General features: G+C 26.2%; 2 protein-coding genes across 15 annotated transcripts in view; one reads left to right on the top strand and one right to left on the bottom strand.

Moving 5' to 3' along the window:
* LOC140664524 (uncharacterized) overlaps positions 1–18,020 on the top strand; it is a 94,368-nt gene that overhangs the window by 3,473 nt on the left and 72,875 nt on the right. The gene's annotated exons all lie outside the window — the stretch shown is intronic.
* Positions 8,049–18,020, bottom strand: part of LOC140664636 (uncharacterized) — a 106,549-nt gene continuing 96,577 nt past the window's right edge. For 13 of the 14 annotated variants that reach the window (XM_072889902.1, XM_072889905.1, XM_072889901.1 and 10 more), the window contains 2 exons: positions 12,603–12,719; positions 8,072–11,871 (listed from right to left, as the gene is read on the bottom strand). In XM_072889902.1, coding sequence (XP_072746003.1) covers positions 11,652–11,871; positions 12,603–12,719 — 337 coding nt within the window. In that variant the 3' untranslated portion in view covers positions 8,072–11,651. Of the gene's footprint in view, positions 11,872–12,602; positions 12,720–13,727; positions 13,775–18,020 lie in introns of all 14 variants that reach the window. The other variant, XM_072889910.1, reaches the window with a different exon arrangement.

Here is an 18,020-nt window from a genome sequence, read left to right as displayed (position 1 = left end):
ATTTTGTAAAAAACATTTTAGTTAAATATCAATTGATTCAATTTTAATTAATTAATTTTTAACAAATGTGATCTTTATCATTAACTTTTAGTGTTGACATGGATTATTATTCAAATTTATATATTCTGATACATATAGTAACTATATGTATATATGTGATTATATTTTAGTTTATTCTTAGCTCATACAAGTATGAGTACTTTTATACTTAAATTTATATTAAGAGAAAACAAATGTTTTGATGTAATAAATTTATGTAGTTTTTAGAGTGATAATTTCGAGAGCTTTATATGCATAAAAAAATACGCATTTATAGGATTGACATATATAAAATTTTTATCGTTAAAAGTGAAACTAGCGTTGCAGATTTTCACATCCATTTATACATACATATTGGCAGATATATAATTATTATAGGTTTTATTTCTACTTTTTTATTTTTTTTATATTTCTCTAGACTTGTAAATTTGCAATAATTAATTATTTTTATATTATTTTGCAATTGCAATGTATATCATTAGTCTTAAATAAGTAGCATATGAATAACTTTAGAACAGCATTATCTTTATTAAATAGTTATTTTCAGTCTTATTGATAATAATGAGTAAAACTTATTTACATATTACATAATTGCTTTTAATGGTTCCTTAGGAATAAATAAAATAAAAATAGGTCATGTAACAACTTACAAAATATTTATTTTTAAAATATTATTAAAATTAATTAAATAGAAAATTAATACTATGTGTTTGAATAAATTTTATCAACAATGTAGAATTAATCAATGTAGAATTAACATTTATCGCATAAATAAAATAAATTTTACGCTATATTACGACACTTGTTTATGAGAGAGAAATTTATCTAAAATATTTTCAGGTTTGAACAAAACAATATAAGGAAAATATTAATTTTCTATTTATTGTTTGAATATATGTGAAGGAAACTAATAATAAGGAAAACGGTTCAACACGTGTAATATATAAATATCGATCTGGTACAAAAATTTATTTTGTAACTTACCATTTTAGATAGCCATCTGTCTAGAATATATGTAAATCACAAATTTCTATATTGTATAGAAATCTGTGATGTAAATTAATTGTCCAAATATTTAATCTTGTGTAAACAATATATACAAAATTAATTGTATTAAACATAGATACAAACGAAATAATGTTAATTTTAATATTATAATGCAAAAAGTATAAGGAGTAAAATATCAAGAAAATGATAAGTTAATACATATATATATATATAAGTTAGAGAATATTTATAATTGAAATCTATTATTTAAAGAGAAACAGATACTTTTTATATCTTAATAATATTCTTATCATATTTTTTTTATATAATGAATATTATATCGATGTCACGCACGGACATATATATACATATACCTATATATATTTGATATTAATAAAATTCGATTTACTTAATTTACTTCATTTTAGACAAACAATATTATTGTAGATTGAGTTTCTTTTTAATTTTTTTATCAATGATTTGATAGATTCAATCAAATCGTTATCGTTGACAGCTGATTAATATATCTGCTAATTATTTACAGTAGTTAAATTGTATTGCAGTATGAAAGCATTTAGATTGCGAACATCTAATCACATATACATACACATACAGACACACACATACTAAATAGTGCAACTATTAATTAAAATAATGCAATTATTAAAATAAAATTATTAGATTTTAAACTTTCAAAATAAAATATTATATATATTTATGCAATATTAAAATGATATAAATTACAATACAGCAATATATATTAAAACTACAATACAATATTTAATGAAATAAAAAAATTAATTATATTCAGAAAAAGATGAGCACACACATAACGCTATTCATTCTGAAATTTAGAAATCTTTTTTCTTGCTGGCTAAATAAAAATAAAACCTTACTGAGGAAACATCTTCTGTAATATAATTTGTGACTCTGATATAGCTGGTACTAAATTTTTATCAGTGATTGTAACATTTTTAGTGGCCATAGACAGTATTGCTCCTGTTCTGTTCATTTTCACCAATGGTAGCAATAATGTTTGTAATAAATAATTATACATTATAAAGATTTCAAGGAATTTTTTGTACTGTTGGTATTATAATTTTTTATATTAATATAGAATACAGAGATCTTTATCGCACAAAGACTTTAAAGATCTCTGTATTCCATATTAATATAAAAAATTATAATACTAACAGTACAAAAAAGTCCTTGAAATCTTTATAATTTATAATTTATTATTATTTAAATTATTATTTATTATCTCTATTTCAGATAGATTACATAGTATATAATGAACATTAACTGTGTATCCTCCTATATTAGATATATTCTCTTGCATTAAGTCGACATAGCTTTTTAATTTATCTTCGACACCTACTGTATTATTAATAATTATAATGAAATTATTAATAATTATAATAAAATTTATAAAACATAGAAAAAATGCGAATTATATAATATAAAAATTAGTGCAGTTTTATACAAGAGATTTACTACTATTAATCCAAGACACACACACGTAGAGACATAATGTATAATTACATTTAATTTTTAAATAATAATTTTTAACATATGAAAGAGATATTTTCTTGGAAACTTTTTTATGAAAGTAGATTCTATTAGCGTACATTTTTTTAAATTGTATGTTATACATTTCATAACAATACACATTACATACTTACTACAATGACAATGTAAAACCCATTTTAGCTTCTCCTGACATCTTGTTACGTCTCTGTGATAGTGCGTTACAAGATTTTTACTGTTCGTATCATTTTACTTCGTTCATATATGTTTGTCGCAATCCCCAACCATCCGTCATCCAGGTAGTCCTTGAAGTAGTCAATAGAAATAACTTATCGATGAGAACTGTTACATTTTTTTCGAAGTACTTAGATATCTACAGTATTTATGAGTTAATAAGGTCAATTTTGTTTTGAATGTGTGTGACAGATTTCTCGTTGGTTATTTTAATAATTATAGTTCTGTCGAGAATAAATTTTATGCAAATCTTTTTTACAAGTTTCTACTAGTAAAAATATGGTAAATATGATTCAAAGTATGTCGTATTAAATTATATCGACAAACCTACAACAGAAATCAAATTAATCTTTTTAATTTTTATAATATTAATTTTAAATATTAATTTTGAATAACTAGAGTATCGCAACAAATTGGCTACAGAAACCAAGCAAATTCGCCGAATACTATTTTAAAAAATTTTGAATTATTTGCTATATAATAATAAAAACAGTTTTAAAAATTATAGTAAAATAACATCATAAAAAATTAATTAAATAGAATAATAATGATAATGATATGAAAAAGTCTTATAAATTATCTTATTAATAATAAGATCAACATGCTTATATTTCAATGTATGTACGAAATAGATCTAAAGTTATATTTTTTTACATTTAAATCAATTTGATATAGATGTGTGATAGAGACTTTATTCAATAAAAAGATTAGTCCCCACTTGGGTTATCTACAAGAAAGATCGGCTATAAAGTTTTTAATGTAAATAAAATGTTTCCACTTTCTCCGCTACCATATCGTGCCTTTCATCCTCTTAAGTGATCAATATTGAAATCACACATGCACACTCACACTTTTAATTACAATTACAATTAGTTTGAAAAAATATATTTTAATCCTTAACCAGCACACAATGGATTCTTAAGAGAATAGAAGCGAGTTATCTAGTTACAGTAGCAGCAACAAACTGCAGATACGATACGTTAATTACTGGCAATATTTATATAATTTGTGCTACTATTTTCCTTAATTTAAAAATATATTTGCTTTCTAAAGTTTTTAATTATTATCTATCTCATCTCAAGGAGGTCGTAAAAAATCTAATTAATTAAATATAATCGATGATTAACTTTTTTCTTTTTCTCTATTACGAATTTATTATAAAGTTAACATAAATAACGTTAATTTTCTATAAAAATATTTTACTTTTCTAATAGCCACTTTATACAAAAACTAAATCATTATAAATTGTTTTTTTTTTAGAATTCCAGTACTAAGAAAGTTAATTCCACGAATCCATGAACTCATCATATCGGATATATGATTTTACTGATTAAGGATTAATAATTGGGTCTAAGACATTTCTGTTTTTTTTTTATTACAACGGAGCGTGCAATACGATATGTTCCGAGAGTGAACCGAGAATGTACGTATTATATATAGTATATAGAGTACAGGTCGCATATGTCAGTACATCTGTTATTCTACCAAAAGCTTTAAGCTATCTCCTAAAGCTAGATTCGATAAATCACAGGTTTTGAATTTATAACGTCACGAATTGACAGACTTTAATTCTATATTTATAATTCTGTGGATTATTAGACTGAGGTTTTGTGTTTTCACTTTAATTTAAGCAAGATTTCAAGATGCAGAAAATTTTTGTTTTAGTATCCCGCCAATTATAAAGATATTTATATATCCAGTTATATATCGAATTGAATTAGATAAATGCAAAATTAGTTATACATGTTTTCCATTGTGTCATCATTCCGTACGCCAAGGACAGGGAAAGCTAGGAATATCGTTGTCGCGTAGATGATCGTCGTTGATCACATTCTGTTATATCTGATAAAAGTCCTTAGGCATATAGACGTGCCGATGATAAAGGGTGCGTATGTATACATAAAAATCTAGTGATTATGAATGGCCAGAAAGGATGATTAACGTGTGACTTTATTAGAAGAATAGCTTTATATATAAATCTGCTAAAAATAATATGTTTCTGTAAAGAACATAAAATTTCTCGACCGAGCTTTATGATAAAATTTTATTATTTTGAATATTTTTATCTTTCTGATCTGAAAAGTCACTGTATTTATAGTGTTATTATGTAATATTATATAAGATTATATAATTCATTAATATTTATTCGATAATGGTTAGATTGTAATGTTTATTATATAATGGCTAAATTACCTGTTGCTAGAGTATCTCTTATCATTACTCACACTCGAAGTTTTTTCGATTATGTATATACGGAATTAGATAGGATTTAATATCCAAGTAATACATATAGAACTTTTATTCATTCGCACCCTTCATCGATCGAACATACTCGCTTGATATATCATTGATCAAAATATTTAGATCAATATGATCAGAATTCTAATCTCTACATACAAATATACGTGTATGTATATATATATATATATATTATATATATATACATACATACATACATACATACATACATACATACATATAGAAGTTATGATAATAATAGACGGATATTTTTTTCTTTGTAAAATTGCTTAATTCGGGTCTTTCTAAGACTGCCTTTTCGTAAGAGAATATGGATTTTTTTAAATTATTTGGTCTCTTTGTTTAAAGCTATAATTATCAATGTCTGGAGGTAATTGAAATCCTTCAGTTTCTTTACACGGTCAAACGCTTGCATGTGCGCGCATTACCTATGTGTAGCTCATGCTTTGATCCATCTTATATTGCAGTCCATTTATTATTATTTATGACTAATAATATAATATTAAAAATGCATTATCTAAATATTTTATCGAGTAATAATTTATATTTCATTCTATAAAATTGTTTTCAGAGACTCTATATATGCTATACTAACTATTAACATATATTTAATGATACACTTTTTATCATTTCATTATTTAAATACCTTATATGCACTTAATCAAGAAAAAGAAAGTTTATAGTAGTATCCAAAGAGGAACTGCCATTAATATTTCAAGTACTTATACTTGATTTTATGTTCTTTTATTAGATACTATTATATATCATTTGATATCTCTCATTGCTAATAAACATTTAATGTTATAAAAATTATTTTAAGACATTTTGAAGCATCGAGCAAAGCATTTTGAGTTGATTTAAATAAATCATTTTAAATAATAAATTTTAATTTATATTTTGTTATTTGTCTTTTAACAATATTTTAAATTGAATTATCTTAAATGTTTAGAAAATTGCGAGAATTTTCATAATCTGACTTTATTAAATATTACAAGTTTTTTGTATTTATTATATAAATGTTCAGATATTAGTATAGTATTATAACTCTCGTCTCTTGGAATTTTTTTAAATTTCTAACGAGTTAATATTATCATTTTTTGTATTAAGCAAATTATGAGTTTTATATATATTTATTTTTTTCAATTAATAAAAATAAATTATATATATATATATATATATATATATATATATATATATAGAGAGAGAGAGAGAGAGAGGTGAAATAGGGAAAAGAAATAAACTGAAAGTAACATGGAAAGCATTAAACGTAAACGTTCAATTAAATAGTTTGGCGCACAAATGGATCTCAGCATGAGCTCTTACAATTAATATTTAGATATTTTTCCATAAAAACAATATTTGGTTGAGATATAAAGCATTGCATCATCATTTTTTACTGATGAGCTTGTAATATATGAAGTATTGCATATACACATATTTATTTGTCAATACATATATTTATGTGTATTTGTCAATACACATATTTATGTGTATTTGTCAATACACATAAACATGTGTATGCATTTATGTATATATAATCACGATATACAAATTTTAGGCGGCCGTCAGTTTGAAGCCACTGGTTCCGAATCTTTATATACTTATTTGATACCCTATACATTTTTTGTCGACACAAAATTTTGTGCGAAAGATTATGCGATGCAAATTATAGTCATTATGGACAACAACTTTTTTTCTATTACACAACGTCTAAAGTTGCTATTATTTTCTTCGTTTGTCAAAATTGTAATTTATAAATGATTACTAATAAGTCCATCTGTTCGCCTAATCTTCCGACGGGATGCAAATATGCAAATTTTATTTTCATATGCACTCGAGCGACAATATAACAATATCCTCCGTGACACATTATATTCCATATTTAACTATACATATAATGTAATTTAGAATAACATATTTTTAAAAAATCGTACATTATTTACGCTGTGATATCTGATATGCAAGTATTAAGTAGAATAAAAATCAAACATAGTGTCTATATGGCTGTGATCTGAAATTCTGAAACGTGTTCTAAGAATTAAAAGTATCATCCGTACATAAATTTAATTATATATATCATATATATATATATATATATATATATACATATATTGGTCGTGGATATTTACACACGTATTTACGAGCGAAAGGAACGAAAAAGCTGCTTGATCGCAGCCTATCAATGGACGAAATAATGAAAATACATGACTAGATGAAAGATCACGAGAGATCTAAGATATTATCGATTTCCTTAAACAGTTGCTACAATGAGTGCTGTATAAATGCGCTCGTCGTATAATTTACTCATCCATTGTAGTTTAATACGTGCGACAGTGTTCTCGTCAAGATCTAAAAGTAATTTGCATCTACTCAGAGCACTATATGTTGGAGAGCACCAAATATTAGGAAATTACATATATTGAAGATTTATATAATATTAAAATTTTCTTAAAATTTGATGTTGAATATTAAATTTTTAACTTTAATAAATAAAGACTCACTTTAATAACACACATGTTGATGAGTGATGAAAATAATTTTAGGCTAATTTGTTATAATAAAATTTTCAAATATTTCTTTAATTATTTTTGATATATTATAGTTCAAAAGACAAATAAATAAACAAATATACAATTTTATTTCTACGGACAAGAGGTACAATAACATTATTTGTTAATACTATTATAATAAAATTATAGTAATGTAAAGATTAAGTAATAAAGTTGCATATTCCACGTTAATATTTATAATGTAATAGAAAATAGATAATATTTATAATAGATAAATAATATAGATAGATACTATAGATAAATATAATAGATAAATTATACAAAACTTATCTGAAATAATAATGCACATACATTAGTAAAATATCATATGTGAAAAGTATATTGTAATATGTCAATAGTGAAAAGGAAGCTTTGATTTTATTTCTGTCATTGTGATTAGTGCTTTAAAACTTAAGTTTAGAAATAAATTTTTATAGTTTAGTTTTGATATAATTTAAATATGTTAAAACTTATATTATTTCTTATTATTATATTTTGGTCACTCACACTTTATAAAATTACAGGTAAAAATTGTGATTTAATGTTGGCAGCTATATCAATGAATAAATTAATTGTAAAAAATGTGTGTGTATGTGTGTGTGAATAGGTATACTCTAAAACATCTATTTTTATTAAATTCAATTTCATCATTTAATGGTTGAGAAATTATAAGTAAAAATTAATCAATATTCATATTTTCTGGATTATTGAATTATATATTCACGAGGGATTTACTAAGAAAAATTTTCGCAATTTCTGATACAATGTGCACAAATTTTATCATAACAAAATGTTCATACGTAAAGTAAAAGTAAATATATTTTTCCAAATATATGTATATGATTTTTCATTCAATTGGTCCCCAAATTTTACGCATTACGAAATTATTCGCATAATGATATTAAGAATTTAAAATATTAAAAAATAAAAAATCACATTTGAATTATGACGATAAGTATAAATAGGAATAAAAAATCTTGAAATATATCTTATTTTGTAAATTCGAATAATGTTATAATGTTATAATGTGTGTTTAAAAATCAATCCCTTTGCATAATATTGTTAAAGATTAAACCGTCGCACATAAAAAAAAATTATTAATTGAAATGCTATTATGATATTAAAATAATATTTATTTTTGTGTTTGATAAGAACGATAACCATCGAATTATCTTTTAAGGCGATATTTTAAACTATAATTAGTATTGGTACTATTTTATTAGTATAATTATAAAATAAATTTATTTATAATTTTTCAAAAAAGCGTATATATGTGTATGTATGTGTTTGTGAATACAGTTTGTGTTTACAGTAAATCCTTTTATCTGTACAATGTGATTATATATTTTTGTTGACACCTCTATACAGTCTGCTGTAATGAATCAATTCTTGTGAATTTTTTTATTTTGTGACCCTTTCTTTCTACAATAATTGGTCCAAAGATAAGTTGAGAGACAATCAATAGCAATGAAAGATATGTACTTCGTAATAGCGGTGAATCGTTATCATTGAAAAAAGCCATGCGGCTTTCTAATCGACTGATAAGGCGCTGGCTATTCTAGGATATTTCGGATAACCCGGCACGAGAATCTGTCGCACGCATTATTACACAATCTGTATTGTTCCCACGTTACGATGAACCCTGATAAGCGATAAGCTGAGGGAAATTTTTTTTCCTCGATATCTTTTGGAGAGAGGCAATTTCGCAATTCAGGCATTTAGGTCCCATATCAAGAATCGTATTTCCGCGTGCTTTTTAGAGAAGAATTTTTTAATCGCCTGAAAATAGCGATTTTTTTTTCCTTCGTTTAATTCGTGTCAGTTTATAACTAATCTAATTATATTTGTGAAATTAGATATATTACGTATAGAAAATAACACATTTTTTAAAAATTAACTTGCTATTGGCAGATTCTATTAATATAATTAAACAATTTTTCTTTGCATTTATTCTTCGTTATTTTTTCCTCATATGTCGATATATGTCACGAAAGATTAGAATACAACTCAAATTTTCAAGCATCAGTGCGTTGAAATTATTGCACGCGCAAGTCTTAAATTGTCACTTGGAAGAAATATGTAATGAAAATAAATCGATGTCTATCGCTCCTGACAAGGGGTGCTTTTGATCAGCTGCACTATTTCTTGTAGCGAAAGAAGAACTGTAGCTGATTTAATCATACTTATATATTTATGTATATAATATATCGCGATATAATTCCTGTACAATAATTATAATATCGCAAGTGGTCGAGGCGTATAATTTCGAATACTCGTGAGACTGCACATTTATTTTTATTATTAACGAGATCAAACAAGTAATATATGCCCTATCAAGTTAATTATTTAACTTGGAATAACATTTTTGAAACGTTGAAGTTATCACAAGATAAACATGTGCGTAAACATCACAGACGTTTTGGCCCATGTAGGCTTCGATCCAATCGAAATGCTTAATAATTTTTAATAGTTCTGATTTTCATTTTGTGTTATTTATCTTTAATAGATTTTGATCGTTATTTAAAATTCGTTAATAAAGTTCAATAATATTTATAGTCATATTATTAATATTAAAGTAAATTATATGAATTCACATACATACATGTATATGTATACCTTTGTTAATGTATGTATTTTCTGTGAACACGGTCTATATTATTACATAGACACATATCAAAGTCGGATTATAATTCGAACCGATATTACCGCAATTTATATATATATGTGTGTTACGATGTTTATATTTACTAATTAAATTGCGACATATATTGCCATATTATTGAATTGTTTTCTAGTTGGTATTAAACACATAATTTATATTATTTCACGTAATTTTTCGTAAAATAAAATATTTTATGATGTTTTTATAGATTCTGTAGAAATATCTAGACATTTAATACATATCTCGATATGGCTTCAACATTAATGACTCATGCATTCAACTTCAAGCTGCAACTTAAAAAGACTTGGATCTTGATATAGTATACTCGATAATATTATAGCGAGTATAGAAGAGAAAATGTTATTCTGCATAGAGATAAGAAAATACGACGTGAAAATCAGGGAAGTGCAAAGAATGGAAGGTAACATATATATATTATTACGCACTTGTTCATGCATACAGCAGAGTTGTAACTGTATAAGCTTATAAGTAAGCAACCTGAAAACGGCATTCATAACTTTTATAACTTTTGCACACTACATCAAAAGATTTACAAGATATTACATTGTGAATAAAAAAGTGCAGATTTGATTATAATTTTTGAGATTCCAAAGTGAGACAGGGCAAATTTTCTCAAATTATATATATATTAATTTATAATTATTATTAATATAAATTAATATTATAGGGATATCGAAGTAACGAAATTATTCACCAAGCCACATATTTCCTAGATATATGTATATGATATAAAGGATAATCAAATTTGATCCGCACTTAATTTTTTTCTGGGGTATATTTTTTTTATAATATAAAAGCTAGATATTTAAATATATATTAGTTTTTGCATATATAATTCACTAGGAGATTTTCCAGAAATATTAGAAAAATGTATTTAATGAGTATAAAATTATTACGTCGAGAAGTAATATTATATAGCATTATATTTCAATCTATGCCGAAAGAATAAGTCCGGATCAAAGACGAATATTTCTCGTAGCTGCGCGTTCCTATCAGACAAGTAGCAAATATATATATATATATATATATATATATATATTTATGATCTCTGAACTCTTCTAAAATGAAATGCAATGAAGAATATCATTTACAATGAAAAAAGATAAAGGAGATTGCATGCAATCGGGAAATCCTCAATCTCGCTTAACTTTATTCCGATTACGATTTCCTGAAAGTCGCAGCAATATGTAGTATGTATTATCGCAAAACGATTGCTAATACAGATCGATGTGATACAATGAACGTCCGAGGGAAAATAAACTATCCGAGCGACGACGTACAGTTTCGCGTGATTAGGGACGAGATCAGGATGAGAAGATTAACCGGGCGGATTACACGAGGAGTTCCTTGAGGAAGTCCTCGGCAAGCAAGTCCTACAAATAGTCATCGACGCGCTCGCTCTCGTCTGGTGGACTCGGTTCACTCACGCTGAGGATCGGTAGACCGAAGTGTTGTACCTCGATGCTCGAATCTGTAGTTCCTCGTCTTGCATAGTCGCAGCTCTTCGAGTGCCGGTCGGTGTCCGAGCGTCGGTGATAGTGATGATACCGTAGCGGACGAGTGGCTTCGGAGTCGTATGATCGCCGATAACACCTGCAGGATTTTCGGAATTATCGATATTGAGTTAGAATTTATCTTAGATTCTAGACTAATGCTTTTTAAAAAAACATTATGTCTCAATCTTTTTTGACTAGAATAGAATTTAATCAGAGCAGAAAATAATTATACATGTTAAAATAAAACATATTTTTTTTTAATTATATCAAATAAAATAAATATACAATATTGAATAAATAGCTCAAGGTTTGACTCTATTTTTTTAGTTAAATTGTGCAAAACTATGTGGAAACATGATTGAAATTTTGTGTCTATATCTGAAATTTACTTATTATTTATCTTTATGCAAAAAGCGTTTTTGAATTTGGAAATACTTAATTCACGCATTGAGATGTATGCATGGATACAATGGTATTATTGTCCTCGTATAAGATTTAGCACATGACTACGTAGGTCATTATTCTTTAACAGAGGAGGAGGTATTTATAGAATAAGACGGTGTCGTCTATGATGACGTATTTATGACCGATAGCTTTTAGGGAAGTGCTTCGAGATATAAATATCTCGAACAGTTATTGTAAATTTATGAAGAAATGCATTTTATAACAGATGTCACGGGTGCTGTTCTTAAATTATCAGAGATATATTTACTCGTCAAATGTGAGTGCATTATTAAGAAATTCGTCTGTAAAAGAATGTCGAAGATTGACGAATTGTCATAAATTGTTTCACGCACTTAAATCGTAAACAAAACGAAAGGCTTTTACCGCTCGTCCATGGAAGCAGGTTGTCGCACAGGGCATCTGACGTATTCATGGTTTCCACTGGTGCGCCATCCTCCGAAACGTTTGGCGACCAAAGACGAAGATGCCACTGGGGACTCTCTGAAACATGAGCATGATTATCTTTAATACGCCGCAGATTATATTTATGTAGTTTATATAAAGTGTTATTTACACGCCGTGATATTTACATATCCAAAGAATTTGTACATATCCAAATACGAAGTTCCCACAGCCGGAGAAGTTTAGTAATAAATATCTTTTAATGGGGTGAAATTAAAATAAACTTTTTTGCTGAAATTAATTCAAAATTGAAGTTAGATAAGTAGAGTTTCGCGTTATCTGATTTATGTATTTAGATTGTGTGATCTTGCAAAATTATTTTGGCAAAAATTATTTTGTAAAAATCTTTAATATTCAATATTAAATCTTCGTAATTTCATTAAAAAGAAATTGAATCATAGCTTGTAGATTAGTTGCCAAATATCAAAATAGTCTTATTAATATGTACATAGGATTTAATAGTGCGATAATTTTTAGTGAATTCAATCTATAGATAGAATATCTATATTTATAAATTTACATACATCGGATACTTTAATCATCAATTTTCTCTCACCTTTAAAAAGAACTTAATATGTATACTATCAATATTAAATATCGTTCGTCTCTTCTTTTTGATAACTTGTATATAAATTATATTACGAAAAAATATAAAAGAATCTTACATTATTGATAATCATCAAGGATCAAGATGTTGCGTTGATACGGGACTATCAACAAATAATAACGTAATAGTTTGATACTAATCGTAAGATAAAGTTCTGAACGTCAAGGGATATAAAGCTGGTAAGAAAAACGATTTGCGTAACTTATGACAAAATCAAGTTAGACCCGAAGGACGTTTGCGTACATATCGTATACACACACGCGGGCATTCTATAATTTATAACTTTGTATAGTAGTTACTGTGACACATGCGCATGTAACGTTGATGTTATGGAAATAATGCAATACAGAAAGAAAAGCAGGACATTTGCAGAATATATTAAATGACATGCATGTGCAGAAATCATTGAATCAGAGAATTTGAAGTAGACCTAAATATACCTCGAAACATTTTTCTCGCCTTATTGATGCTAAATCGCAACCGCATTCTAAAAAGAGATAATCTACATTGGGCAATAGATACCGTGAAATATACTATGTATTGTGTGATATGCATGAGAAATTAAAATCCTCCATGATATCTTTTAATAAGAGTAAAAGATATCTTGGATAACGTCTATAATATTAAATTACATTGTTATATTCGGCTCTTTTACGCTTCTAGTATTATATCATTATTTATTTAATTATTGAGCCATTTACTAATTATTTTTATTCTATAATATTACATTACTTTTCAATTTTTTAAATAAGTATTTTTTCAATAAAAAAGAAAGATTTTTAAGTGCACAGTGAAAATAATTTAGGATAACTGAGAAGCTTGAAAAATCTAACAATTTAAATTTATGACAATTATACTTATTGTATGAAATAAGAGTATCATTAAATGGATGAGTTATATTAGCGGTAAGAAGTACATCTATTAAACTTATATTAGGAATTTTTTGTAGTTCGTATTTTTAATATTTACAAACTTTAAATTTACAAACTTTACAGATCTGAACGAATTTCTTAAGATTAATAATAAGACCATTAACTTTAATTTCAGTTTTCTTATGTTCATAATGATTATGTTCAAAATGATCCATAGTTACTGTTAATCCCTATTTCTAAAATTTACAATAGTAATTGCATTAAAATTTTAATAATATAATTTATAAGATACAATTGATTACGGTATTTTTTATAAAAAATATTTAATAAAGTTTTTTGCATGTACTTAAAATTAGAGAAGAGTATAATTAAAACTATTAAATTGTAACATGCAAAATAATTCGATAGTTACAAATTTATATGGTCATATTATGTAAAATAATTTTCGATGAATATATAGTTGTAAAATTATATAGTCAAAGAGAAATTTTCTATTCAATAATTCTTTACTATCAGAAATGGGTTGTCACAGGTTGTATCATATTAGTTACATTTTAATTCAAATTCTGATGCATCTATTTGTTATGAATAAGTTCTATTTTATGTAAATGAATAACTATCAAATTGAAATTTTTACAATTGCTCAAGCACATCAAGCATGTTATGATACAACAATTGAATTTAGCGTACAATTTAGTTGATTATTAACGCACGAATAACGCGTACTTTTTTTGATAAATTTTAATATCAAATTGGAAATTTTCTCTCTTTTTCTCCTCTTGTTAATCCTTCTATTACTAATGAAAATGTGACTGTTATGTCACAGTACTTTTTCTGTTTTCAATTTAAAGCAAATGGGTTTTTATTGTTTCTTTAATCTAATCTCATTTTTCTAATCAATCTTTCTAATTATACTTTTTATTATATTCTTACTATTTATTATCAATACATATACAAAATGTTGATTAAAATTATTTCAGAGTAACGGTATAAAGACTGTAAAATGTTTTTTTTACAACTTATTTCTAAGATAATTCAATCTCAATATAAAATCTTAGATACATTTTAATAGCCAAACACAACCTTTAATTAGAAACATTATATTAACAGGTATGATTTGTAATAGAATTAAAAATTTTATTTGAAGCAGAATCTATTAATTCTATTCTGAGGTAATTTTAATGCGTCCTTTGATAGTCGAAGGCTTAAACGTCCTACACAACTCGTGTAGCTTTTTTTTAACCGGCAAAGAGCATCGTTATACTCATCGATGCTAATCGCTGCGCGAGTTCGCGACATGATGTAGCGAATATGAGAATACACACGCCAACGCGCGCTGCGAAAAGCGAAAGGTCGCGCAACGCGAACGATTGCAAAGGGTTGCAAAGTAGCAAAGTCATTTACATGCGAGGCGCGGGTCAAGTGGACATCGCCTAGTGAAATTGTGATCGATAAGCCACCCATCCGACCGGGAAGGGGGGTCGTGCATCGCGGATCGAAGTCACCGCGTTCCCGCAACAATGTACCGCCGTATTTAAATTCCCCGGACTGTCATTATCGCTTGCGCGTGTGACGCCGCGGGCGAAAGTGCACCTGGCCATGTTGCGGCCAGGTCGATGCGTTTATTACTCTGTGTAAATTGCGTTCCTGCATTCCTAATAACTAATGTAGATTGTTCTGAAACCGATAAAACGAATTCAAACAGGCACGCTAGTGTGAATTTTTTTTCTCAATATCAACATAATAAGTAATAACGGTATCGATAAGCATAGATATTGCAGATTTTGATTTATCAAGTATACTTATTCAAACGTAATCTGATATTTATAAAATATTGTGGAGATAGATTTTACATTATTGTTTAAAAATAAAAGGAGAAAAGGAATATAATGAAATAAAACCTCAATATATTTCTCTTGCATTATGCTGCAAAAATAGCAATAATTATATTAGAAATGAATATGAGAATATATAAGATATTATCTACATATTAAGTTATTGTGAAAAATTATTGTAACAATAATTAATACATTTCGATTAAAATCTGTTTGACATTTTATTGAATATTACTTTCTACTCTTTAGAGATTTTTGTCATTGATATTGACGAATTGATGACAATCGAATATTCCAGAATGAGTAACTTCACAAATTCATAGCTTTATATTTTATCAATTTTTTATTTTACTAACATCTAATGATAATATCGTTCTCTTTAAGATCAATATATTTTTTGTAATACTTATTGACATTATTATTAATATTGTGACTTTTTAAACTCATTTAAGTAATTGCAAATTTTGTATATCGTGTAAGGCACGAAAATGGGAAATGTTTCGCATTTGATTTGAAATTATATTTACGCACAGATGTGTTTAATTTTATTTTATACATCAATGAACATAAACGTTAAATTGCAATTGCATTAAATAAATGTGCGTTGCATTCTCAAAAGAAAAAAGATGGCATTTAATAAAATTACTAATATCTGTAACGTGAATATTGTACAAGCAATATCGTACACACGTGTAATTTAGAAATATTAAATTCTGTTAATTGCTATAGCAGTATATATAAAATATGAAATTGTTATTTATTATACAAGACATGTGTGGCTCGAGTATTGCTACAAGAAGGTGCTGAAAGAAAAGCTTTATGATAAGTTAGCAAATTTGTACATATATATGTTAAATATATTCTAATGACGGCTACCTCGAAATTTTGCAATTTTGAAATTTTGAAATTTTACAAATTCTTTGGCCATATTATCATTAAAATTAAAATTTCTAATTCCTAATTGCAAAATACCTTGCATTAAACAATTACACAAATTCATTTCAAAACATTTGACTTATAAAAATTTTGTGATATTGTACTTATAAAAATAAAAAAAAAATAATTTTGAAAATGAATAAGATATTCTTCTTAATATTTATTAATAATAAATAAACAAATATTTATTTAAACAATATTTTTTAGTAAATGCGATGTAATCTTTTTATGCCATTTATCTTGAAAATTGTGTGTACTATTATGTTTATTTAATTTGATGTATGCAAATATAATCCAAAACACTATAAAATGTGCATTTATTGTAATGCGTTTATTATAGTGTATTTATTGAAACATTTTTTATTATTAATTTTAAAATACATATGCGAACATGTAAAAGAAAATTATTTTCATATATACATTATGAAAAAGCGTCATTTGATGATTTTTATTACATAATACAAATATTTATAAATCTATTTTCGCGAGAAAAAACGCTTGTGATATTAATAAATCGTAAAAAGTTAAAGAAATGTGGGAAGGAAAGGAGACAGAGAGCACGTCGTTTATCTAAAATCACAATGCAGCTGGAGCAATTTGCGTTCTACGATCAATATGACGGTTTCTCAAGTCGAGAGGCGAATATGTTCGATAAACGAGAATGTTATCGTTTTTCTTATATCTCATCTGCATATCTTAACCTTTTAAGATATCACATAATATATATTACTATCGAAAGGAAAAGAAGTAGCATGTCTGTCCAAGTTGTTGAATTATAAAGATATTGTCTCCACGTTGCAAATGGCAAATGCGACTTTTTTAGGGAATCTATTTAGATTGACTTTTCCAAGATTATGAAACCAATATATTTTAAAGTATATATTTAACATATATTAAGACATATATTTAATTGCAATATAATACAAGCTATATTGTATATAATTATAGTTATATATATATATATATATATATATATATATATATATGTATGTATGTATGTATGTAATTTCATTTCCGCGAGTAATTATTTCAGCTTCGTGCGCTGATATTTAAGTTTTACAATAACTCAAATATATTATATTTGATTTTA

Source organism: Anoplolepis gracilipes, chromosome 4 (genome assembly GCF_047496725.1).
Source record: "Anoplolepis gracilipes chromosome 4, ASM4749672v1, whole genome shotgun sequence".
NCBI classification, from domain to species: domain Eukaryota; kingdom Metazoa; phylum Arthropoda; class Insecta; order Hymenoptera; family Formicidae; genus Anoplolepis; species Anoplolepis gracilipes.
This window is presented reverse-complemented; position numbering and strand designations above follow the sequence as displayed.